A 24,905-nucleotide genomic window follows, 5' to 3' on the forward strand; every position below is an offset into this window, starting at 1 on the left:
AGTGCTCAGATAATGTTAAGAGTTCAGAGCCCTTCTCATCCAGACGCCGTATAGTACTGTTTTAGAACTGCTCCTTGCAAAAATAAACAGATAAAGACAAGTTATTCTGAACTCAGACCTTTATTCACAAAAATTCCACCACAGTTCTTACTTTGAAATATTGCTTGATTGGCACCGGCTAGATGACAGACAAAACATTCAACATCATTGTTTTCATTCTATTTTGTATAGGCCTAACTTTACTGATTTACTACAGGACATAGCACATACCACATGACTGATAAGTCACCACATGGCTGATAAGTCAACATACTAAGCGGACCGAACAGGATTTCTAATGAAATAAAACTAGTAATTCAGGCTACCCATAGCAGTATTAGGGATGTGCTTAGGATGCCTCAATAATCATGGGCTATCAACAAATAATGCGTCACGTTTTGTTTGATTAAATAATGTGTCAGAAAAACTTCATCTCCTTCTCTGCCTCTTCTTGGGTTAGGTCTTACTTCCTCCACATTGTAGTCTAGCACTGCCCCTACACCAAGGGCGTAAGGTCTTGAGTGAATAAATATACTGTATATGTATTAATTTGTAAACTGAAGGAGGAATGTGAACAAACGTGCATACAGTGGTAAAATAACATGACCTTTATAAAATGACAAAGAAAAGGAGGGATTCACTCAGTTAATAGATCCTAAGATTGCATTATTATGTCTGGAGCTTGTCCATTAGGTCAGCTTACCCATTAAAATCCATAATATTTCACAAAATACCAGCTGTTTTCAGGTTCAGAGACAGGAAACCTGCCTGACCTTACTCCATCTCTTCACCACATGGTCCGCTCCCATAGCCTACTAGATATGAAGACTGTTGTCTTCCTCATCGTAGCACGAGGGGGAGGACCTCCGTACGCCCTCCTTTTCAGTGTTTTATTTTTTATTTCGTTTTTAGATTAGACTCGACGTGGAGCAGTTAGGCCACTACTGGCTTCAGAAACAGGGCTAGTTGTTAAGTGTTTGAGGTAAGAATAGAAAAGTTTGATAAAAATGTTACCTTAACTGCGAAGAGGATTTTGAGAAGCCAATACGGGAGGAGATTATTTCAAAACAATGGATTTTACAAGAGTTTAACCTGAAATTGCATTATCGGTAAGTAAATATAAAAAACAGTTGGTAAATGGGGTAGGATACAGTACGTAGCCTACTAACTTGCATGGCCTGCAGAATACGATACAATTGTGGCATTGCTGCAAGATGTATTTTCCGTCATTAGCTACAAGTCTCAAACTTTGATGTGAAAGGGATTTTTACGAATTTTAACGGACGGGCCAATTTGTCAATGTTAGTTGGCTCTAACAAATGTAGGCTAGTTCTAGCTCTAATACTTGAAGTCGGTTCCTGCATAATAAATGGTTTGATTTATTTTCACCCAAATAACCATATCCTGTTAGATTTTCTAGTTCGTTAAATGTCAAAAACACTGATATTTCCTTGTTTTACGGCCAAAAGCGAAAACAGGATTTCCCAAAGTCGGTCGCTCTGCAGTCTTACTATCGCATCAACCAGCTCTTGCCGTTTTAAAATTAAAGCCTACTAGCCTACCTTCTCTGTGATTTGCTATTGAGCCAGCTGGTGGCACTTATCTGCCAGAGCTGTACTGCTAGAGATACTAGAAAATAGCGCTGTGTCAACGGAGTCAACTGGCAGTGCGTCTAGTAGGTGGAACACACCCACACTTTTCCATATACTTAGTGCTAGAGCTAAGAATCTTAAACTTGAATTGCATGCGGGGCATACATGTGAGACAATGTCTTAGACTAACTAGAAAGGTAAAGCTAACTTTTCTGGGTAAATTGTTGAGTTTTACGGCTCCCCCAGTTGTCCGCACAGCTTAGCTGTTTGCTACCAAACATTGGAGAGCTAGCTGGCTGGCTGCATCAGCAGCAGTTTAACTACGACAACCGGAGCACACACAACTGCTAGCTAGCAAACTTCTATGTGCCTGGTGCCGACTATATTACTCTGGCCGAAGAGAGCGATTTCACCGGGAAATCGTCACCAGTCGTCCTCCAAGAAGTAAACTGTGGGTGCTTCTACAAGGTCGTTCCCATTCTTCCTTACAGCGCCTTGGCTCTGCAGCTTGGCAATGGCGTGTGATCAGAGCCCAGACCTACATGTGTTTGCATAAAACATCATGATGTAATCTATTTTATTCCGATTCATAAGAGTTGCAACACTGGCCAAGTGTGCAAATTTGTAGTTTAATGGCCAACAATAACTTTAAAAATTATTTTAACATTTACTGTTTGCATAAATGTGCATTTTATTTGACACCCGACGTTTCTAATTTTAATTCGGCGTAAACTTAAATGTAAATGTTGCCAAATGTAGGCCCGTAGTTTACGTGGGATCATCCATGCATGATGTCTACATGTCTGGGGTCCGTCAGAGCCCGTCTACGAAGAGCCTGTCCGCACCCCATTAACCCCGATTGTACCGAATTTGGTTGCAGTTCCCCAAGAGTTCCACTGGGGGTGATCGCGGGCGAGTGCAAATTGCAAAATGAATGGCAGTCTATGGTAGCCTGGTCCTAACCAGACTCTCGTACATTTCATTTGTACTGGCCTCGCTCCATTGACAAGCCAGGGCTCAACATTAACATTTTTTGGCACTGGCCCCACCGGGCCAGTGGGTTTGAAACTTACTGGCCCCAAGACAATTTTTACTGGCCCCCCCTCCAAAAGTTGTAATTTATCATTGTTACAACAAAACCAAAGACTTATAAATTGTGTTATTCTGTTAACATGTTTAACCATTTATTAAACATATCCTGGATATAAAAATAACAACAATGAAATCACATTTCTAGTGATAATTTTTTTTTATGTTATAGTCAGAAAAACAATTGACTTTTAACCTCAAACATGACGTGCTCTCTTCCCTGCTGACAGCCATCTCTGCACAACTCTGTCTGGCAGAAACTGAAACCTCTGGTCCCTGTTATGGAAAAATTCTAGCGGCACTGTGTAAATTTGAATAGTCAAGAGATGGCGGTTACAATAAATTTATTTTGCTTATACAGATCATGAATTAACAAAGTACTTTGTGATCAGTCATAACGAAGGAGGTGCTAGCCACAGGTCGTTCGCCAGAGTGATACAGAACAATCATAAACGCTACCTTATATAAACGTTAGATCAAATGGCATTCTATAAGGTCAATCCATCAATGTAACCAAGTCTATGATTGGCTAACTCAATTCAGTGACAGTTTGAAAGAATACATCAATACAGAAGACATCCCTCAATGCTAATATATAAAAGCTTACATAGCATTTCATCAGTATGATACTAAGTACCCAAGTCGACACCATTCTTCTGCTGCAGTTCGATAGCCTGGGGGAACGAGGCGAACGGCTGGCCCGTCTTAATTACGTGATATGCCGTTGTTATAAGTCGTGCAATAAAACGATGGGCATCTACATTTAAATTCCTGACCACCAGCATGGTCAACGACCTGGAAAATGGATTGTCAACCATCCGCTTAGCTGTCACGCAAACCAGGTGCTGTCTGCTAGCATGGCTGGTCAGGGATTGTTTTCGAAAATTGTCGGTGCCTGTGTAAAAATATATACTTTTGTCCGCTTTAGACGGGAACATACGACAGACGACACAGTGCATCTTCGTTCCATGAAAAAAGTTGCCCAGAGCCACTCTGATCTGCCATAACCAATCGCTAGCGTTCGCCTTAGCCAATTCCTTCACCACTACTGTAACAGCTAGCTGCCGTTGCTGGAAAATCAAACTGTTCCCGAACCCCGTGGGGAGGAGGGCCACAACATCATGGCCACCAACAAAACTCAGCAAAACTTGTTCTTGCTCCGGCTTTAGCTGTTGGATATTCGGCAGCTTTGCCACAACGGACCGAATGGCTTCGCTCGCATCTTTCTCCGCCGCCATTACGGAACTACAACACAAACTAGAGCACAACATCAACGTTATCGTTCTCAGCCACTCCCTCTGTTCGCTGATTGGCCGGTTGAAATTCAACCTGAAAAATCTGACTTGCCTACCGAATGGCGAGACCTAGTACAGAAGCAAAATCAAAATTGAGCGGAAGTACGTAGGATGGCAGAGCCAGGCTAAGTCTATGGAGCTAGATGGCTAAATGTCTCTTTCTGACTTAAAAAAAATCTAACACCCAGCAGTGTATTTTTTTGCCTCTTTTCGAATTCAACATTCAAATTACTAGACAAAAAATTATAGCCTGAGAAAAGTGGATTTTGAGGGGTATAGCTCCATAGACCCCCATTCATTCTGCACTCGCCCATTAGCGCCCTCATATGGAACTAGAGTGGAACTGCAACCAGTTCAGAAGCCGGAAGTTTCCCGAGAGTGAAAGTTCTCCCCATATTAGATATTCTCTGGTGGTTATCATGTCGCTTATTACATCTGAGATCAAATGACAAGTGATGCCAAGATGACATCACTTGCTAATCACGATCTGGCTAATTAAGTCCTTTGAACAGGTTACACAATAAAATACCTTACATGATTGGTATAGCTGGGTTGAGTTGTAAGTTGATAATTGCGCGTTCATGCCATAGACTTGTATAGAGTAGAAACAGCGAGCCTGCTCTTTAAATCTTCATTTCTATGGAAAGTGCTCAGTGAGGCAAGCGAGAGCGTAAAACGGACCAGCTTTCCAGTTCCGGCTCGTCCGGTCTTGCGCAGAACAATGGCTCGCCTTGCTCCTAGCTCCGAGACTTAAAAAAAATATTTTTTTAATTTTTTAATAATGATTAGAAATTTCAACAATGTCTAATACATTTGAGTTGACAAGAAATAGAGTATATAACACAACTTTACATTAAGAGTAAACATGTATCAATATAAATTAAATTAACCAAAATTAACGCTAGGGGACATAAAAGTTTACATACATATATTTAAAGTAGTATCAGATTGTTACTGTTTTAATTGCCTTTTGTTTAAGAGAATTTTTTTTATTGAAAAGAATAAAGTGAAGCATTTTCTTTTAACCGTCGCGCTGTGGGGAGTCTGAGACCGCGCGACGGTTAAAAGAAAATGCTTCACTTTATTCTTTTCAATAAAAAAAGGAGGCCTGTCTGATATTAAACGGCAGCTTATTCCAAAGCTTGGGTGCAGCAGCGGAAAATGCTCTGTCACCTCTGAGTTTCAGCCTTATTTTAGGAACTGTCAGCAACAGCTGGTCAGCTGATCTTAGGGATCGAGATGGGCAGTAGGGCTGAAGCAGATCAGTTAAATATGGTGGAGCAAGGTTGTTCAGGCACTTAAAAACAAATAACAAAAGTTTAAAATGTATTCTATAGTACACAGGGAGCCAGTGTAGGGATGCCAGGATGGGAGTGATGTGCTCACGCCTGCGGGTCTGGGTTAGCAGGCGTGCAGCAGAGTTCTGCACAAGCTGCAGACGGGCAAGGGAAGTCTGACTGATCCCTATGTACAAGGAATTGCATGTACACAAACTTTGCATATCACTCATAGAAGCCTGTTTCTACATATTTCCTCCTCCCTGTCTCCAGTGAGTCTGGACAGATGATCCAGGTGGACTGGAAGCCTCACAACATGACCTCTTGACCTCAGAAGGAGACAAGCCTCTCTTATACAAAAACTCTGCGTATCCAGGGCTCTACACTAACCTTTTCCACTGGTGGCACTTGCGCTACTAACTTTTTCAGTTACTGGTGCAAAACATGATTTGGGAGCACAAATGATTTATAGTAAGCCGCTCTGGATAATAATGAACCTGTATTGCATACAGATGTGCACTTTAATTACTTTCCATCTTTTAAACCACATGCCTTCTTGTTTTCTTTAACATTGATTGGGATAGTTTTACTGCAATACCAAATACAGTGGGCCTACATTTATGAAGTGCAAAATGAATTTATTTGAGATTTTATGAGGTTTATTTAATTTAGAAAACTTAAGTAAACTGTAATGACAACCTCATTTTATGTAATGAGGAATCTGAAGCGATACGAAAACATTAGACTTTTAAATGGGCTGTTACACGTTGTGCCTTGCACTGGTGAAAAACTTTGGCAATATATACGCTGGTGATGGCACCTCTGACCACTGGTATTTTTGGAGCCACTGGTGTCGACATTCATGTCCGTATCGTTTTTCCAGCGTGTGTTTTCCCTGACAAATCTTCCTCAGGCTCGTCATTCTCACTCACAGGCTCTGTTTGACATGGCGAATCGACATCAAGTGATGGTTCGATTAGCATTCAACGTCCCTTCTCAAAACATGTCCGCTTCATTTTAACACGTCAGATTTGATTGGGCCATATACGATTGCCCGGTGCGTCTTGACGAGTTTTTATTTATACTTTTTATCAACGTTAGGCTACACCATTCCGGGAGGGGGTCAGGGGGGTCACCGGGCTGAAGCCAACTGGATGTGTTGAATGCTCAGTGCACGTTATAAAACGTATTCTTAAAATTCAAATGACTGTTTTAATAGATGCTCTTAACAAATCATAGCATATTGCCTAAAACCTAAGGTAAGCACAAAAATAATCAGTGATACATTTGCGACCCATTAAAAAATTACGGTCGCAATGGCATTTTAAAAGCCACAGTTTTTTTTAAAGGGTCACAGTGTTGGTGCCCTGGTATCAGTTAGTCAAAAAAAAAAAATGACATCACTATTTTGATATTACCAGCTACCATGCTGTAATCATCAATGCTCCATTCCTTAATTTCAAAGGCCACCTTTTACCAACAACTTTTTCCTAAACCATACAACATTCCACAAAACAATAGCAACATCTTGGAAACTGGTTGAAGGCTTAGCCTCGGTTAGTTATACGAGTCTTACACACATACACGCACACGCACACACACACACACATCTCATACATATATTCACTATATACACATCTTGTATACACATCTTACACACCACACACATGTACAGTTAGGTCCATAAATATTTGGACATTGACACAATTTTCATCATTTTGGCTCTACCACAATGGATTTGAAATGAAACAATCAAGATGTGCTTTAACCCTTGTGTTATCTTCGGGTCATTCTGACCCATCAGTCATTGTGACCCACCGTCGTATTGCGACAGATTTACCGCATACAAAGACAAAGTGAAGCATTTTCTTTTAACAGCTAGGCTGTCTCAGACCCCCCACATTGCAAAGGTTAAAAGAAAATTATTTTAATTTGTTTTTGTATTGGGTAAAATTGGGTAAACACAACGATGGTTCGTTATGAACCTTTGGGTCATGTGACCCGAAGGCAGCACGAGGGTTAAGTGCAGACTTTCAGCTTTAATTTCAGGGTATTTACATCCAAATCAGGTGAACGGTGTAGGAATTACAACACATTTTATATGTGGCCCCCCCTTTTTAAGGGACCAAAAATAATTGGACAAACATAACATAATCATAAATCTAATTGTCACTTTTAATACTTGGTTGCAAATCCTTTGCAGTCAATGACAGCCTGAAGTCTGGAACCCATAGACATCACCAGACGCTGGGTTTCGTCCCTGCTGATGCTCTGCCAGGCCTCTACTGCAACTGTCTTCAGTTCCTGCTTGTTCTTGGGGCATTTTCCCTTCAGTTTTGTCTTTAGCAAGTGAACTGCATGCTCAATTGGATTTAGGTCAGGTGATTGACTTGGCCATTGCAGAACATTCCACTTCTTTGCCATAAAAAACTCTTTGGTTGCTTTCGCAGTATGCTTCGGGTCATTGTCCATCTGCACTGTCAAGCGCCGTCCTATGAGTTCTGAAGCATTTGGCTGAATCTGAGCAGATAATATTGCCAGAAACACTTCAGAATTCATCCTACTGCTTTTGTCAGCAGTCACATCATCGATAAATACAAGGGAACCAGTTCCATTGGCAGCCATACATGCCCACGCCATAACACTACCTCCACCATGCTTCACTGATGAGGTGGTATGCTTTGGATCATGAGCAGTTCCTTCCCTTCTCCATACTCTTCTCTTCCCATCATTCTGGTACAAGTTGATCTTGGTCTCATCTGTCCATAGGATGTTGTTCCAGAACTGTACAGGGTCTTTTAGATGTTTTTTGGCAAACTCTAATCTGGTCTTCCTGTTTTTGAGACTCACCAATGGTTCACATCTTGTGGTGAACCCTCTGTATTTACTCTGGTGAAGTCTTCTCTTAATTTTTGACTTTGACACAGATACGCCTACCTCCTGGAGAGTGTTCTTGATCTGGCCAACTGTTGTGAAGGGGTTTTTCTTCACCAGGGAAAGAATTCTTCTGTCATCCACCACAGTTGTTTTCCGTGGTCTTCCGGGTCTTTTGGTGTTGCTGAGCTCACCAGTGCGTTCTTTCTTTTTAAGAATGTACCAAACAGTTGATTTGGCCACACCTAATGTTTTTGCTATCTCTCTGATAGGTTTGTTTTGATTTTTCAGCCTAACGATGGCTTGCTTCACTGATGGTGACAGCTCTTTGGACTTCATATTGAGAGTTGACAGCAACAGATTCCAAACACAAATACCATACTTGAAATGAACTCTAGACCTTTTATCTGCTCCTTGTCAATGAAATAACGAACTCCCATGAGGGAATAACATACACCTGGCCATGGAACAGCTGAGCAGCCAATTGTCCAATTACTTTTGGTCCCTTAAAAAGGGGGGGGCCACATATAAAATGTATTGTAATTCCTACACCGTTCACCTGATTTGGATGTAAATACCCTGAAATTAAAGCTGAAAGTCTGCACTTAAAGCATATCTTGATTGTTTCATTTCAAATCCATTGTGGTGGTATACAGAGCCAAAATGATGAAAATTGTGTCAATGTCCAAATATTTATGGACCTAACTGTATATCTCACACATACATACTCGCACTTCTCATATCTTATATCATATACATCTTGCATGATTTGTTATATTGTTTGTGATATAAAATGGAAATAGAATGGGCGTCGGGATACGTTTTGTAGAAACTGAATGTTAAACGTTGAAAAGTTAAACTTTGTATCTGCTATAAGGAACTTCTAAAAAATCTCTAAGATAATGTTGGGTGCTGACGCAGGCCTTCCCGGCTGGTATAGAAAACCAAGAGTAGAATTTGTTTTCAGTACGCCTAGCAGGTACAGACCTGAACTAGAATCTGATGACACCGTTAGGGTTGACAATCAAGAGATTGTCAAACTATTTTTATTATTATCCAGCTGAACACTCCCTTTTATCCTTCTGTTTCAGACAGATCTAGACAGTCACCTATACAAAAGTAACGTGGGGTTGAACACAGGTGCTTAACCACAAAGAGAGAAAATGCCAAGAAAAAGAGATGGAGAGAGGAGTTTGAGTTAGAAGGTGTAAAAAGGTCTCAAGAAAACACAGGAACTTGTGGTTCAGGTCAGGCAGTTCAGGCGTTCTAACAGAAAACGGAAACCCTTGTGTTATCTTCGGGTCATTCTGACCCACCAGTCATTGTGACCCACCGTCGTATTGCGACAACTTTACCGCATAGAAAAACAAAGTGAAGCATTTTCTTTAAACCGCCGGGCTGTCTCAGACCCCCCACATCGCGAAGGTTCAAATAAAATGCTTTTTATTTGTTTTTGTATTGGGTAAAGTTGTCGCAACACAACGATGGTTCGTTGTGCCTTCGGGTCATGTGACCCGAAGGCACAAGAGTTAAGCTATGAAGAACATTCTAGAATCTTTCTTCATCAGTAACAAGTATATGCTTTAAATCCATGCCATGTTCATAAAATAATATAAATAGTTTTCCATAACCCTTTTTTTTGTTGTTTTTTTGTTTTTCATATAAAGGGCTAGGACTTGTAAAGCAAGGACGGACATTTTGAGAGTATTTAAGGTGAGAGCCAGAGAGCAGGTCCTCAGTTTGGAGACACAGGGCCAGGCTCAGTTTGTTGGTTTGGACTTTGTGGAGCTCAAACTCTCTGCATCCAACTCCACTGCGATTCCTGAGCAGTTTTTGGACAAAAATGACACAACACGTGTTGTGTCTGGTTCACATGGTTGTGAGCCAGAAAATTTTTACGCTTATATTGCACATGCATAAAATGATGTGAGGGTTATAATTTGGGGAAGCGGGAATATGTCTGAGTTTGTAGTCAATATCTAATTTGGGCTAATGTCACATTAGGCCTTTTGCCTTTTCATTCAAAATCAAAAGTTCATTTTGTGTTCGTTATTTGTCTGGTTATTTCAGAAATAAATGTCTCTCCACCCCAAGCCCAAAGCAAAGGGAGGACTGGCAAGCCAAGACCGGGGAACAGGATGGAGACTTCCACATGGGCCACCGCTGGATCGTGTCAAGCATATTTTGGACAACACTCCAAACCTTTTGTCAACAGACAAGATCAACAGGATGGAACCAGAGGTCAAAATAGTTGGAATCCAACCACCAATTTCCAACAGTATTTACCGATGATATCGGCCACACAAGCGCCACAGGGCCAGTGCCCTTCCCCTATTGGAGCTTACGCCACTGAACAGTTATCCAATCAAAACGCTTCAAGCAAATGGGTCACTACTTCATCTCAAGGGGGACATACAAACGTAAACCATTTTTTGAGGACACCCTCGATGCTGGAGAAAGCTAATTCACAAACCACTTGTGTAGATAAAGCACATGGAAACCACCCCCTGCCCTGTGGTGGGAACTTTCCTCGCCAACACAGAGAGGATTTTAAAGCACAGCCAGTGAACAGCCGAGGGTCTCCTCAAATCTCCCCCTCAGCAATAAACACACACCACAGCACAAATGCTTATTGCCTGCAAGGCCCAACGCATGGGGGACAACACGGGGAACAGCAGGTACGCTGCAGAGAAAATCCACAGGCAACTCCTGCTACGACAGTTGGTCATGGCAACAACCAGATTCACAGACAGCAGCTACTTTTGTCTCTGCTACAATCAAACACTCCATCTCAATATAATCCACAATCCCGAGGTTCCTCAAACTATGACAGTCATGTCCAAAGTGCACAGACCTCCAGTCCTGTGACACCAACAGCATGTTCAATGTCTTTCCCCACTGATATGCAAAGGATGTGTCTGCCTCAGAACCAGCCAGCCAGCTGTGGAAACGGAATGAGCAGCGGTCAGTCTGGTATGTCTGCTGTTAGTGGCCCATCCATGCTACCAAGTCAGAAATCTCACCATCAACCTTTTAATACCAACAATCACAGCCACCGGGCTGTACCAACTAAAAATGCTTCAAGTCGACAAATACTGCCAAAGCCAAGCACGAACCAACAACAGCAATCCAACCCGGCCAGTTATATTTCCTTCCAGAGCATACCCGGCTTTCACAATGCAAGCATTGTTGCTCGTGGGACAAATGTAGGTCTGCAACACACACACCATCCCCAAATGCATCATATAATTGGACATGCCACCCCAAATCAGCCTTGCACAGCAAATGCTGAACAAAATGGAGGCACCCAGAGGAATGTACAATTTGCAGGGCAAGACGAGGCTTTGCCGTCTTACAAAACGGCAATGAGGGAATGCAGAATTACTAACAGTAACCTTTACAGTCATGCACTAGAACAGCAGAAGACAAATGGTGCACCGCTCTATGTGACAAATGACCAAAGTGGGAATGAATTTAAAGCACAAAATGTCAATTTTGGAGGATGTAAACCGGTTGAGAATATCCAGGGGCAACAACAGCAAGGACCTTCAGCAAGTAATGAATCCCAAACGATGAACATGTATGAGCTAGTCACACACAATCATTTTAACTTCCAACAGTATTCAGCATCAGGCCCATCTGCTCAGCATGGGCAAAAAGCCATTGCAGTGGTACAACCACTATCAACAGAACAGCAGGTCATGGCTACTGATACAATGACAAGCAAAACTCCACAGAAGACAACCCAAACAACAAGTGCCTCTGAACCGTTAAAACTGTATTCTACTACCAAAGGTCAACACACACTCAGTCCTGCTCAGGGGCAAGGGGAGGAGAGAGAGGTACCTGTGCCTTGCAGTGAGGAAACCGATTGCTCGGTAACTTCAGCTGAGGGTGTTTTAGAGCTGTCCCCAATTCCTACAATCCCTTGGACACTAGAAAAATGTACCGATTTGCTGAAGTTGTGCCAAAACTTTTCAGAGAAGGACAGTGCAATTGAAAAAGATGTTGCTAGCACAATATTAACCCATTATTGGGGTGGAAGTTACGATAGATTGTTATTCATGCTGCAATCAGACTATTACAAAAAGTTTATGGAATGTGTAACAAAGTCCTGTGGTAACATGAAGTCACCACACGTTATATTTTCCCAAGTCGACCCTAAACACATGGATAGGCTTAAAGACAAATTCAATATTCTCGGACACGGTGCTGTCTATTTTGAGGAGGTGCATAAGTCTTTGTGGTTGAATACCAATGAGAAGCTAGATGACATAGATAACGATTTTGGCTTTCCATGTTGCCTTAAGAGAACCCAACCAACTTCTCAGATGGAGGAGCATCCTGAGCTGAAGCAACCAGAGCAGCACGGCGCCGAAGAGACCATGACATCTGAACAACCACATGGCCAGATGCAAGATGCAGTGATGGTCCCGCCAGAGAATGTACCGTCCAGGCCTGAATCCAAAGATGCGAAAGAAATTCAAGAGTTATGTCTCACAGACAGCAGTACAGAGACAACATCGCCTGACGAGGTGGAATGTTCTGAAGACTGTAGTTCAAGCGATCCATTCACGTCCATAGAAATCCATGTCCTGGCTCCAGAGGAGGCCAAACGACTTTATGAATGTGTGCAGGGGCAAAGTGAAAAGACAACAGACCAGGAGAAAGAGGATGGATCTCTGCAAAATTGCCCCGTGAAGGAGGAGTCATCTGAGGAGATGGATGTGGAGTCGAAGGAGTGGACGTCAGAGAATAAGGAGGAAGGTCAAATAGAAAAGTATTGCTGTCTCTTGAAGTTAATGAGCGAAATGCGTGGCCTGAACAATGCCTGCCAGTGCGAGGCTAACCTTGGTCTTGCAAGACCTCCTTTAGATAATAACCATGTTGAAACTGACAACACTCCTGTGTCTTCAGTTTTAACTGAGAATGAACCAAACAGCATTGTTGTGGACCTGGATGAAGACCTGGAGGCTTACGTTGAATCCCAGTCAAGTTGTTCTCCTTCAAGAGCTCCAGTACCAGATCTCACTATGAATATCTCGGATGATGATGATGTCATGGTCACTCTATTGACCGAACAAGAAATACAGGCACTACAGGCGTCTTCTCAAATTCATGTAAATGAGGACACAAGTGGTAAAAATCCGGTAGAGCTTAAGGTTATTTTGAAGTTACCGTTAAGTGAAAAAGTGGAGTTACCATCAAGTGAGAAAGTGGACTATCTTGCTTCTCTCTCCTTAATACAGAAACATGAGAGCGTCACTTCTAAAAGAAAATGTGAGGACAAGGGCAGAAAGAAAAGGGTTGGAAGAAAGAGGAAACTATGTTTGGAAAATTTAGAACTTGTCCCAAAAAGTAGTAAGAGTAAAATGAGTAAGAGAGCCTTGACTATTGGGTCCAGCTCTCTTCTTCAGCCCGATCTGTCTGAATACTGGCCTTTCAAGGATTTTAAACTGGTCAAATCAAAGCCCAAATGGTCACCGGAGGTAAACCAAGCAGAGGCTAACAGCTCTCAAAAGCTTACAGGCCCTGGCGGTGTTAACAGTAGCTTGCAAGGGAGCATGATCACACTGGCCTTGTTTGGTTCTTCACGGAATAACCATGGAGATGTACAAACTAGCCGAAGCAAAGACGAACCCTTTAAATCAACTAGACACAATCATTTCGAAGACAGGACTTTGGTGCCCCCGCAAACCCTCACTCTCAGGTTAAGGACCCCCGAGCCCAGAAGCCCTGTCAAAGAGCGGCTTTTTAGAGACTGGAAGGATAGTTTTGTACCAACAGTGAAAAAAAAGTCTAAACGGGGCAGGCCTTGTAAGGTTAAAAAGTTGGATGTGGATGTAAAGGAGCCCACACAGACCAGACCTTCAGAAACGGAGATGTGTCCTCCCAGGGTCTCAAGGGGGAAACCCAGAGGTGGGTCAGGAGGAATGAGGCAGTCCTTGCCCGACAGCAAAAAGGCAGACCTCTTGAAAAAATTGAAATTAAGACTTGAGAAGTCGAAGATTCATGCAGCAACAATCAGTAGTTCTGAGGAAACCAAGAGTAAATGTCAGAACCCTGTTTTCAACCCTACAAAGGAAAACAGTGTTCTGGAGTACAGTTTGCAACCAAAGACTTTTATCTTCAAAGAATTGGAACCTCAAAGTGCCGCCAACTGATTTAACAGTGGGTAAGTTATCAAACTTTGAGGTTTGCCCTATCAATAATGTGTGATTCATTGTTAATGACCAACCCTCTGTTATCAGGTATGGATGGCCCTATCAAGGGGGAAACCTCAGAATGCGAGGACTAAATTCTACGCACAGGCAACATTTGTATCTATTCTATGTTGGAAGGAGGAATGTATACGTTTATTTCTGTTGGGATTATTAAAGGACTATAAAATAAAAAATAACACTGTCGGTATGTGCCTTGTCAACGTCACAGAGAATGTACAGTTGTTCCCTCTGGTGGACTGATTGTTCCCAAGGTCAACATTGCCATTAAGAAATGCCTTCAATCATAAGCAAAGAAAAAGCAGCCATTAGTTTACTGATATTGACAAGTATATCACAGGTTGATTTGTATTAATAACTTCCCATTTGAATTTTACTGTTGGATTTTTTACTTTAGTTTTCGCCATGACTTAATCACAATCAGGTTTATTCGCCATGTATGTTATACAAACACGGAATTTACTGTGGCAGGGAGGTGCAAAACACTAAACATATACAGAACTTAAATTAAGTAAAAGTACAAAAGTTTAACTATTTCTAAGAACTAAACAATCTAAGAATACAATACATCTAAGAATCTAATCTAAGAATACAATACATTCCCTTACATGCAATACAAAAACAAAAACATGACATATAAATAGAATTAACTGACAATCCTAAAAGTCACTTTTATTCAACAGAATCCAATAATTCCTTGTGGCAAGGATGGGAGAATGCTTAGCAGACAGTTGTTTTGATATAAATGTGACTTATTTTTCTACTCACAATTGTTCCTCTGTTATATTTTGGTATTTTACACTGAATGAATGTATGTGCACCGATGTAAACATTGAATGTTGACAAATATACTTTTTTTACATTTGTGAATTATATATTTTTTAATAAACATTAATGGTTTCAATTAGTCTGTGGTTTCTGACACCTGGTAGGGTGGAATGTAGTCCAGAATTCAAAATCTCATTGTGTTGCAAATGTGCATGCCCTCAGGTTGTGTGAGATGTGCTTTTTATCACAAGTCTGCACTGATTCAGATGGGCCTTTCTCAGTAAAACAAGTGGTTAGATAATCATGCATGTGCAGAACTCCAACCTAGCCATAAAGAATAGGAACCACTTCTGAGCAACAGTATTGTTCATTAAAATGTTACTCCAATCATCTGGCTCTTTAAATGGCAAATATTACTCATATAATCCTAAAAGACCCAAGATTACAATAACATGTAGTCATATATCAGACTCTTTGATCCAACATACAAGTACTTTTATGTTATTACCAATTTCTAATTAATTTTTGCTTTATTGGATAGTGACAGTTTTAGGTAGACAGGAAAGGCAGAGTAAACCAGGAAGTTGCGCTAAGGCCTCAGCCCATGTGGTACACGCTCTGTACCGGTGTGCCACTGAATCGCCCAGGGAGCATACTGCCAAAGTGGGAAACTTTCGCGTATAAATTGGTTATATCTTTATAACTTATCTTGATAATTAACTATATCTTGATAATTTATAAATATATCTTGATAATTATATCCTCTACAGGTAGGGTGACCAGATTTGAGTTTGCCACACTTCGTTGCGTCGGTGGGTGGGTGGGGGGGGGGGTTCTGGTCGTGTATTGTATGCCGCACTATCTGATCAAAATTAAAATTCTCTTTATAGTCAGAGCTCGCGCAAGAAGGTGGCATGTAAGGGAGATACCCTTTCCAAAACTTGTAAGGGCATAATAGTTTGTGAAAGACCCAGAGAAACACAAATATCCGACGAGGCAAAATCCCGGACAAATTTGGAATCCCTGCCGGACACAAAAAAAAAAAAAAATGGGTAAAAGAGGGCGTCTGGTCACCCTATCTACAGGTAATGCTGATGTTGAAGCAGCTACAGCCCCAAACATGTCCGAAATTTTTGCATATTTTGAGGCGTTCGCCTGTAGATTTTTAATCTTTTTCTCCCGTAATTTTTCTGCACCTCCCTTACGCTTTGGTGGTCGTTTGTCCATTTTAACGATGCTAAACTTCCACCATTAGCCTACTACAGCTCGTGTCTCAGGGCCGGCGGGAGGCGATATTATGAATCCCACTATGGCCACGCCAAGACCCGCCCTTCAATAGCATTTATTGGCGAGGCTTTCAGGCAAGGTAACGTAACCTTTGCGGCCGGGAGTGGGGAAGGGGGTTCCTGGATTTGAGGCCAGGCCAGTGCAATAAAGAAAATTAACCAATGGTCCGCTGTCAGTTCTTTATGGGCCGGCGTGGCCCCGCCCCAAAAAAGACCTATTATACCGTTGATTCGGCCCAAAAGTGCATCGGCCCACCGGGAAAATGCCCGGTATACCAGATGGCCAGTCCAGCCCTGACTACAATGCAAACTAAAGCGCGACATCAACGTCATCGTTCTCAGCCACTCCCTCTGTTTGCTGAAAAATGTATCTGGCAAAAACTGATGTACGAATGCCCAGACCTAGTACAGAAGCAAAATGAAAATTGAGCGGAAGTACGTAGGAGGGCAGAGCCAGGCTACCATAGACCTCCATTCATTCTGCACGCGCCTATGAGCGCCCTCGAATGGAACCTCGAGTGGAACTGCAACCAGTTCAGAAGCCGGAAGTTTTCCGAGAGTGGCAGTTCTCCCCATAGATATATATAAAGACTAGTATGTCTTACGGCGGAGTCTAGAACGTCCGCACATGGCAGCCATCTTGCTACAGTCAACTCGCTCACCCATAACATTGTGTTGGTGCTACATGTACTTTTTAAATGACCATAACTTGCTCAATTTTCAACCGATTTTTAAACGGTTTGGTTGCATGCTTATGAATAATTATGTTATTTATTTTTTAAATAGAATAGAAAGTATGCAATTGCATAACGACATCTCTGACGTTGATAACAAACCAAACCGTTTGTTATCAACCATTCACTAATCAATCACGTGTACAATTTATATCATGGAAGTGGACTCGCTTTCGAATATGTGAGTACTGTAAGACTTCTCGACACTAATGCAGTAGGAGCAAAAAAACTGTACTATACTGTTGCTAATGGTACGTGACAGCGCCCCCACTGGCACGTGACAGTTATGGTTCTGTTGTCTGGTAGGCAACAGTGTTTCACGGCAGTTGCATTGGGTGTCTTGCAGCATTTTTGTTGACTGTCGCATAACTGCCCTGCGGCAATTTCAGAATGGGAGAATTTTCTAAATATAAGTTAAACTGTTTGTGCTAACAGACCCCAAACCAGGGGCGTTGTTAGACCCTTTTTACTGTGGCACGTGCCCCAGTATAAATCTGCTGTGCCACAGTAAAATCTAAAGTTTGAGTTTTAACAATGTATTAGTCAGTGCATTAATTTAGAATGATAATCCCGGAAAATTAACGCAGTATCAATCAACGCTTATAAAAGTGTTTAACCGAAAACCCAAACCTATATGCATTCAGAATTCCATGTCAGCGTGCTCTTCTGAGCTTGCCAAATAGCCACTGCAGCAGGTCCAGGGGTGTAAGTTAACTCCACAGCTGACACCCAGTTGTAGCAACATTGCCAGTTGGTTGCTGCAACATTGTGAATCAGCTGGTGGGTTAACTTACCTGGTTATGTTGCATAACCTGCTTTCTGGAATACCCCCCAGGTGTCGGACTCGGCACACAAGTCAAAATTGAGGTAGGCTAAGAAACATTACAAAACTAAAGAGTTTCTAAATGATAGGCCTACCGTTCATCTTATTTTGAATAAAACATAAAAACAATATTACATGAAGCTCAAAAAAACAGTATTTGCGCTGAAATGAATGCGAAAAAAATGTGCGCACTCCCTTTAACCAAATAATGTCCCTACCAAAGCTGATATCAAACTTGCGTCCCTGAACTGTTGTATAGTGGGTTAAGCAAGGGGAGTTTCTATAGCCTAGTAATGCATTGTGCGCAGCAAGCTTGAAAGAAAAAAAAGGATATGAATTAGGGGCCTGTGCCCCAGTAGAGTGTTATGTCTAACAACGCCTCTGCCCCAAACCATACTTTTGACGCCTCACTACAAGCTTACCATACAAAGTAATCAATTTAGACATTGCATTTAGTGTTATGGTGTGACCGTAATGTAAAGCAGACTTGTAAAGCACACGTATAATGACTTAGTAACAACTTATTTTAGTCAGAGTGACTGAATTTAAGCGTGCGCATAAGCCACCGTCGTAGACTCTCCTTCTACGTCTCTATTGACATGTATCATTGTGTTGTTAAGCAGAGCCTGGTGACGTGACATTTACATTTAGTCATTTAGCAGACGCTCTTATCCAGAGCGACTTACAGTAAGTACAGGGACATTCCCCCGAGGCAAGTAGGGTGAAGTGCCTTGCCCAAGGACACTTCGTCAGTTAGCATGACCGGGAATCGAACTGGCAACCTTCGGATTACGTGACGATTATCATTAGTTGTAATAACTGAAGACAACATATAAGTAACATTAGCTACACAGCTACATTTCCATTCAAGGGGTGTCATTTATTCATTATTTTCCAGTGAAGAACTATGTCATTTTTAAATTTAAAATAAATAAATAAAGGTATGATTGTGGTTACAACAACTTGAGGATTTCCATTTTCCATGACACTTGGCTAAAATGCAGTTCCCTCTCAGTCAGCACCGCCAGGTTACATTACAGTGTTATTGATTGCTTACAAGCATTTCTCTCATACAATGAGAACCAAAGCATCCCATTAATATTCTCAATAAAAAAATACATGTATTTAAGAAACGAAAAAAATACAACTTAAAATCTCAAAATTACACATAGGCCTACACTGTATGACCTATATATAGTTGTACTCAAATACAGATCCTAAGGCAAGACACATCTCAGCCATGTAGCAAACGCAGCAGTCTTCTTGACGATGTGGATGGTGACCTTAACAAAGACATCAACAATTAAACAGGAACAGAAGATATTATTATTATTATTATAGTTATTTTGACCAGGGCCAATTTAAGTATATACATTACATTAAAGGTGTAAACAAAATTGACTTGATATTTCCTTACTTCAGGCATCATCATGTAAAAATACTGGATGATAAAACACATATCTAGGAAAAGTCAAGAAAGCAGGCTCCTGAAATTTGATTGAGTGTGAATATGTTTTTCTCTTCAAATGGCAGGCAGCGCTTCTGGTATTAACCCAAATACATTTTCAATCAACAAATACAATTTCTGCTCAAAAGATGTCAGAGACAGTTGGAGACATTATGTGAGTGTTGCGCAGCAGTGGCAGACAACAATAACAGGAAAGCGACTATTTGTGCTCTTACATAGATTTATACATTTTCTATCGACAAATATACAATTGCTGGTAAAATACAGTCATACAGTCAAATATCTAATTAGTTTGACCTTATTTCAAAACCAAATTGATAGTTTGAATCAGAATGTCAGCTTACCCGCCATTGATTGCACCAGTATTTTTTGAACTGTAAGGCCCAACAGTGGTCTGGTTTCAACCAATGAACTTGTAACTTGTTTAACTGCATGCTCTTATGGTTCTTCCCTTTGGCACTTATTTGGTTTTCCACAATGTATGCTTCATGTTTTGGCTGCTCGCAATGTTTGGGGATATCTTGTTGTTATGATCAGTGACCTATGCTCTTTTGTAAAGCTCTCTCTTGGAAGTCGCTTTGGATAAAAGCGTCTGCTAAATGCATAAATGTAAATGTAAATGAACTCAGAGAGAGGCACACTGGCACGAGACACTAGGACACACTGAGTGTCACGAGACACGTTAATGAAGGATAGCCTTCTTTAAAATTATAGCCCTTGTCGTGGAAGTTTTGAAGAGAGTCAATCGTTAAGCTGAAGTTGTGTGAAGTACAGAGTTAATGTTTATTTGAAGTTTGACGTATACATAATAACGTTACCAACATAACATAATCGACACACAAACAAGACAATAACACAAAGACAATTCCATACAGCTCCATCTAGCATTCTAAAATGGAACAGCAGAGACCAGCACTACCCAGCTGATGGCCCTGAACCCCCCAGAACATCCTTCTATAGACTATAACACACAGTTCTCAATAGTCATTGGCCCATCTACAATCACCATACAGACATGCAGTTGTCCCATGTCTCTTCTGTCATTGGCTCACTCACAACAATCAAAGTTGAATCAGCATTGTCTTCAGACCAACTGTCTCTTCCCCCAAGGTGATAAGAACTCTCCCAGGTCACCCAGACTTCCCGTCTCTAGACTTCACGTCTCCTAGTTAGGTGTCATAAAACTACAGGTGGCATCTCTCCCAAATGGTCAAACTAATCTCCATTGTATCAAGCCTGACCCAAATCCTTTTCTGCCAACGGTAAACTACTTTAAAACAACTATTAAAATACATTCATTGTACAACAGTTACTAAGATATAAAACGGATCTTTCTGAATCCTGTGTGTTTCGTAAAGTGGATACTGAAACTATTTTACATATTTTTTTAAGTGTATATATGGATTGATGTTGAATATTCAACTAATAGATGCTTAAATTCAGTTACTCTGAGTATAAGAAGTTGTTACTAAGTCATTACGTGTGTACAAGTCTGCTTTACATTACATTCACTCCATAACACTATAGGCCAATGCAACATAATGTCTAAATTGACTAAGCTTGTAGTTAGACATCAAAAGAATGGTTTGGGGTCTGTTAGCACAAACAGTTTAACTTATATTTAGAAAATCTAAGTTTACAGCCAGTCCTCCCATTCTAAAATTGTCGCGGGCAGTTATGCAACAGTCAACAAAAATTCTGCAAGACACCCAATGCAACTGCCACGAGACACTGTTTCCTACCACTATCAAAAGAACCATAACTTTCATGTGCCAGTGGAGGTGTTGAAAAGGGGGCATGCCCCTTTAAGAAGAATTACTGCGTGAGCGTCTAACTAGCATTAGTGACGGTTATTTTTTTATTACAGCCCGCTATAAGCCTGGCAGGCACAAATCGACAGGATTGTAGAGTTGCTAAGTTTAAGTTATTTAGGAGAAGTAGAATTGTGTGCGTCCACCGAAATGTAAGTTGCCTCTTGTGCTATCTGTTAAGCGAAATGTATTATATAGCCTAAGTGAAAGTGTTAATGTATGGTTTACAGTTCAATGCTACAAACGGAGCTAGCGCTGTTTAGTTTCGGTTTGAGGATAACGTGTATATTTTCTATTCTGCATTAGTTATATCTATGTTTGTATTTACAGAAACACACACAGACACTCACTAAAAAATCATCTGAGAGATAAACTACTATCCCAGCTCCAATCCTGTCATTTAATGAATAAAGAATACGTTTTTTGGATACAACCGTCTGATCACTGGAACCCTGCATTATATCACGAAGTTATGACCGGACTTCCCACAGTGTTTTGAACTAACCCCACCACCAGAAACTATTTTTCAGGAGGCGCTGTCACGTACCACTGGCAACAGTACAGTACAGTTTCGTTTGTAACTGCCTCTCAATAAATATATGTATTAACTATTTGAGTGAGCAACTGTTATAAATATTTGTGTGAGTTGTTATACAGGCTGAAAAGAATACTGCTGTGCAAGACATCTTCGCGTGCAGAAAGAGGAACCACTGCACCCAAATGTGGTTAAGCAGAAGCGAAACACCCAAGGAATGATCCTCTTTGTCTTAACCTCAACCCTTGCTTAAATATGCTGACCTTTATTGTTCGGTCTTTGCATTGCATGTATCAGCACCGGATCTCCTCAGGGCTGCGTCCTTTCCCCTCTGCTCTTCTCCCTGTACACCAACAGCTACACCTCCAGTCATCCGTCCGTCAAACTTCTGAAGTTTGCGGACGACACCACCCTCATTGGGCTCATCTCTGGCGGGGATGAGTCTGACTATAGGTGGGAAGCTGACGACCTGGTGCAGCCAGGTGAGCTTAGAGCTCAACTTAGAGCTCAATGCTCTTAAGACAGTGGAGATGGTTGTGGACTTCAGGAAGAATACAGCCCCACTCATCACCCTGTGTCGACTCCCCAGTCAACACTGTTGAGTCCTTCAGCTTCCTAGGCACCATCCTCTCCCAGGACCTCAAGTGGGAGCTGAACATCAGCTCCCTCACCAAGAAAGTACAACAAAGGATGTACTTCCTACAGCAGCTGAAGAAATTCAACCTGCCATAAAAATGATGGTGCACTTTTACACAGCCATCATTGAGTCCATCCTCACCTTCTCCATCACCATCTGGTACGCTGCTGCCACTGCCAAGGACAAGAGCAGACTGCAGCGTATCATCCGCACTGCTGAGAAGGTGATCAGCTGCAATCTGCCTACCCTCGAGGACCTGCACACCTCAAGGACCCTGAGGTGAGCGAGGAAGATTGTGGCTGACTCCTCCCACCCTGGACACTCCCTGTTCCAGCTACTCCCCTCTGGCAGAAGGTTGCGGCCCATCAGAACTAAAACCTCACACCATAAGAACAGTTTCTTTCCATCTGCTACTGGCCTCTTCAACAAGGCCAAGGACTCCCACTGAAATTAACTATGCACTACGCACCTTTTGCCCACTCATGCTGCTCATTCAAATTCTTATTCTTATATTTTATATTTTAAATTGTTTTATTTTTTAATTGTTTAGTTATTAGAATTAGTTTAAGTTTGTACTTTTTTACTTAATTTAAGATCCGTATATGTTTATTGTCTGCACCTTCCTGCCACAGTAAATTCTGTGTTTGTGTAAAATACATGGTGAATAAACCGAATTCTGATTCTAATGAGGAGCAGGTGTTTATCCCCTAGTGTTAAAAACGGTTGCAAACGAAGCATGAAACTTTCCACGCCATAGAAGGAAAACCGGTGGATCCTATCATAAAAGGAACTATTCCTTTTACCTGGACAACTATGTTAGAGATAGACTTGTCTCCTTGCTGCAAGAATAAACTATCGAACTCTCTTGACTCCATCGACTCTGTGCAGTCCTTGAGAAAAGATTTTCCCAACAGCATCTAAGTTCTTCCTCGGATATAGCTCTAGCATTTCTTCCTCAATACAAAGAATCATCCTTACAATTGGCTTTTGGCTTGACTAATTCATAGATCTGGAGAATATGTAAAACACCACAATAGCAATGCATATTTATCATTTGATCTCTTATTTGCAGATGCGTGAGTTTTGTGGCAACCTATGCAGACCACTTTCACAAAGACATCATCGCCTTACCTGTGCACATCAAGGACAGACTGGTGCGGATCATGACATCTCATGGCACAGTCACCGACCTCAACATCAGTCAGGTATCGGCTTAATTTCTGATAGCTTACATCTCGTTCTCTGAAATCTTATAAAACCCCACAACAGTTTCTAAATTATGATGTAGACACAAGAACAGAGATGCTCCTGTTCTCCCTGTGGCTTCAGCTTCTGCATGCTGGGATACACAAGTTGGACTTGCAGAACTGCCCGGTATCGGACTCTGCCCTGAGACAGATTCACTGCCCTGAGCTCCGGACGATTCTCCTGCGAGGCTGCCTCTCTATCTCCTCAGAAGGTGGGTCCAGCTCTGCTTTTTCTCACTAAACAAAGGGAGGGGATATGGAATTTTAGATAGTGTGTGAAATGAATGTGATTTAACCCTCGTGCTGCCTTCGGGTCACATGACCCAAAGGTTCATAACGAACCATCGTTGTGTTTACCCAATTTTACCCAATACAAAAACAAATTAAAATAATTTTCTTTTAACCTTCGCAATGTGGGGGGTCTGAGACAGCCCAACGGTTAAAAGAAAAGGCTTCACTTTGTCTTTGTATGCGGTAAATCTGTCGCAATACGACGGTGGGTCACAATGACTGATGGGTCAGAATGACCCGAAGATAACACAAGGGTTAAGTGTGGTTTGATCTGTAAAGCTTCTGTGTCCATTTGTTTATAGACATCCTGTGGCTAATTGTAGCTGCTTACAGGATGCGGTGGGTTGGACTATAAAGCTGAGTTAAGGGTTATAAGAGTTAACTGATCAATGGAGCAGTTGTTGTGGTAGGACAGATGGCTAACAGTATAGATTATATATATAGGCAACATTAAATATATGGAAATGTCATGGAGTTTATGATGTGATTGGCTGCTAAGGGGTGATTTTTGAACCTAGCAATTTTACCTTGAGTTCAAAAGGATTCATCCCAAAATATCCCACCCCCTTCTTTAAAGGCAACACTGCGCTGCCTGACTACTACTGGGAGGTAGGTAGGTATCCCGTCCAATACATTCGGTCAAAATGCTGTCCAATTAGTGCCGGTCTGACCTTAATGATGGGGTTGTGTTTATTACAGTCCTGCGATGCCCACAGATATCTACAACGGTGTATTAGGGCCATTGTAGGTTAAAACAAAATCGAATTTGCGACTTTATAATGTCACAAATAGTTTTTTCAGTCAGTTTTTTTCTCACAAAATTACTAGTTTATTTCTCGCAAATTTGTGACTTGATAATCTCTGAGAATCTCTGAGTTGTTTCTCGCAAATGTACAAAAATTACCCCCCCTCCTCCGG

The 24,905-nt window shown here is 41.5% G+C and overlaps 2 protein-coding genes across 7 annotated transcripts in view; both read left to right on the forward strand.

Moving 5' to 3' along the window:
* The first annotated feature begins 929 nt into the window (after positions 1-929).
* Positions 930-15,291, forward strand: si:ch211-106e7.2 (uncharacterized). 5 transcript variants are annotated; one of them, XM_062460998.1, is made up of 4 exons: positions 935-1,148; positions 9,834-9,879; positions 10,237-14,341; positions 14,418-15,291. In XM_062460998.1, exon 3 carries the CDS (start codon positions 10,305-10,307, stop codon positions 14,328-14,330), a length of 4,026 nt encoding a protein of 1,341 aa, XP_062316982.1. In that variant the 5' UTR covers positions 935-1,148; positions 9,834-9,879; positions 10,237-10,304; the 3' UTR covers positions 14,331-14,341; positions 14,418-15,291. The 5 variants fall into 5 exon arrangements, with proteins under 5 accessions (XP_062316983.1, XP_062316982.1, XP_062316979.1 ...); XM_062460997.1 differs by lacking the exon at positions 935-1,148 and adding an exon at positions 1,700-1,714; XM_062460999.1 differs by lacking the exon at positions 9,834-9,879 and having other exon boundaries at positions 930-1,148; positions 10,237-14,337.
* A 2,002-nt stretch (positions 15,292-17,293) lies between these two features.
* amn1 (antagonist of mitotic exit network 1 homolog (S. cerevisiae)) overlaps positions 17,294-24,905 on the forward strand; it is a 32,783-nt gene continuing 25,171 nt past the window's right edge. The window contains exons 1-3 of one of the 2 annotated variants that reach the window (XM_062461020.1): positions 17,294-17,356; positions 23,522-23,654; positions 23,779-23,908. In XM_062461020.1, the coding sequence (XP_062317004.1) occupies positions 17,331-17,356; positions 23,522-23,654; positions 23,779-23,908 (289 nt within the window). In that variant the 5' untranslated portion in view covers positions 17,294-17,330. Of the gene's footprint in view, positions 17,357-23,521; positions 23,655-23,778; positions 23,909-24,905 lie in introns of those variants that run through there. The other variant, XM_062461026.1, reaches the window with a different exon arrangement.

The sequence above is a fragment of the Osmerus eperlanus genome, chromosome 5 (assembly GCF_963692335.1).
Source record: "Osmerus eperlanus chromosome 5, fOsmEpe2.1, whole genome shotgun sequence".
In the NCBI taxonomy this organism is placed as follows: Eukaryota; Metazoa; Chordata; class Actinopteri; order Osmeriformes; family Osmeridae; genus Osmerus; species Osmerus eperlanus.

What these genes read in the sequence shown, in the direction of transcription:
- si:ch211-106e7.2 (XM_062460999.1), top strand. Translation starts at nt 10,305, where the DNA reads ATGGAGACTTCCACATGGGCCACCGCTGGATCGTGTCAAGCATATTTT.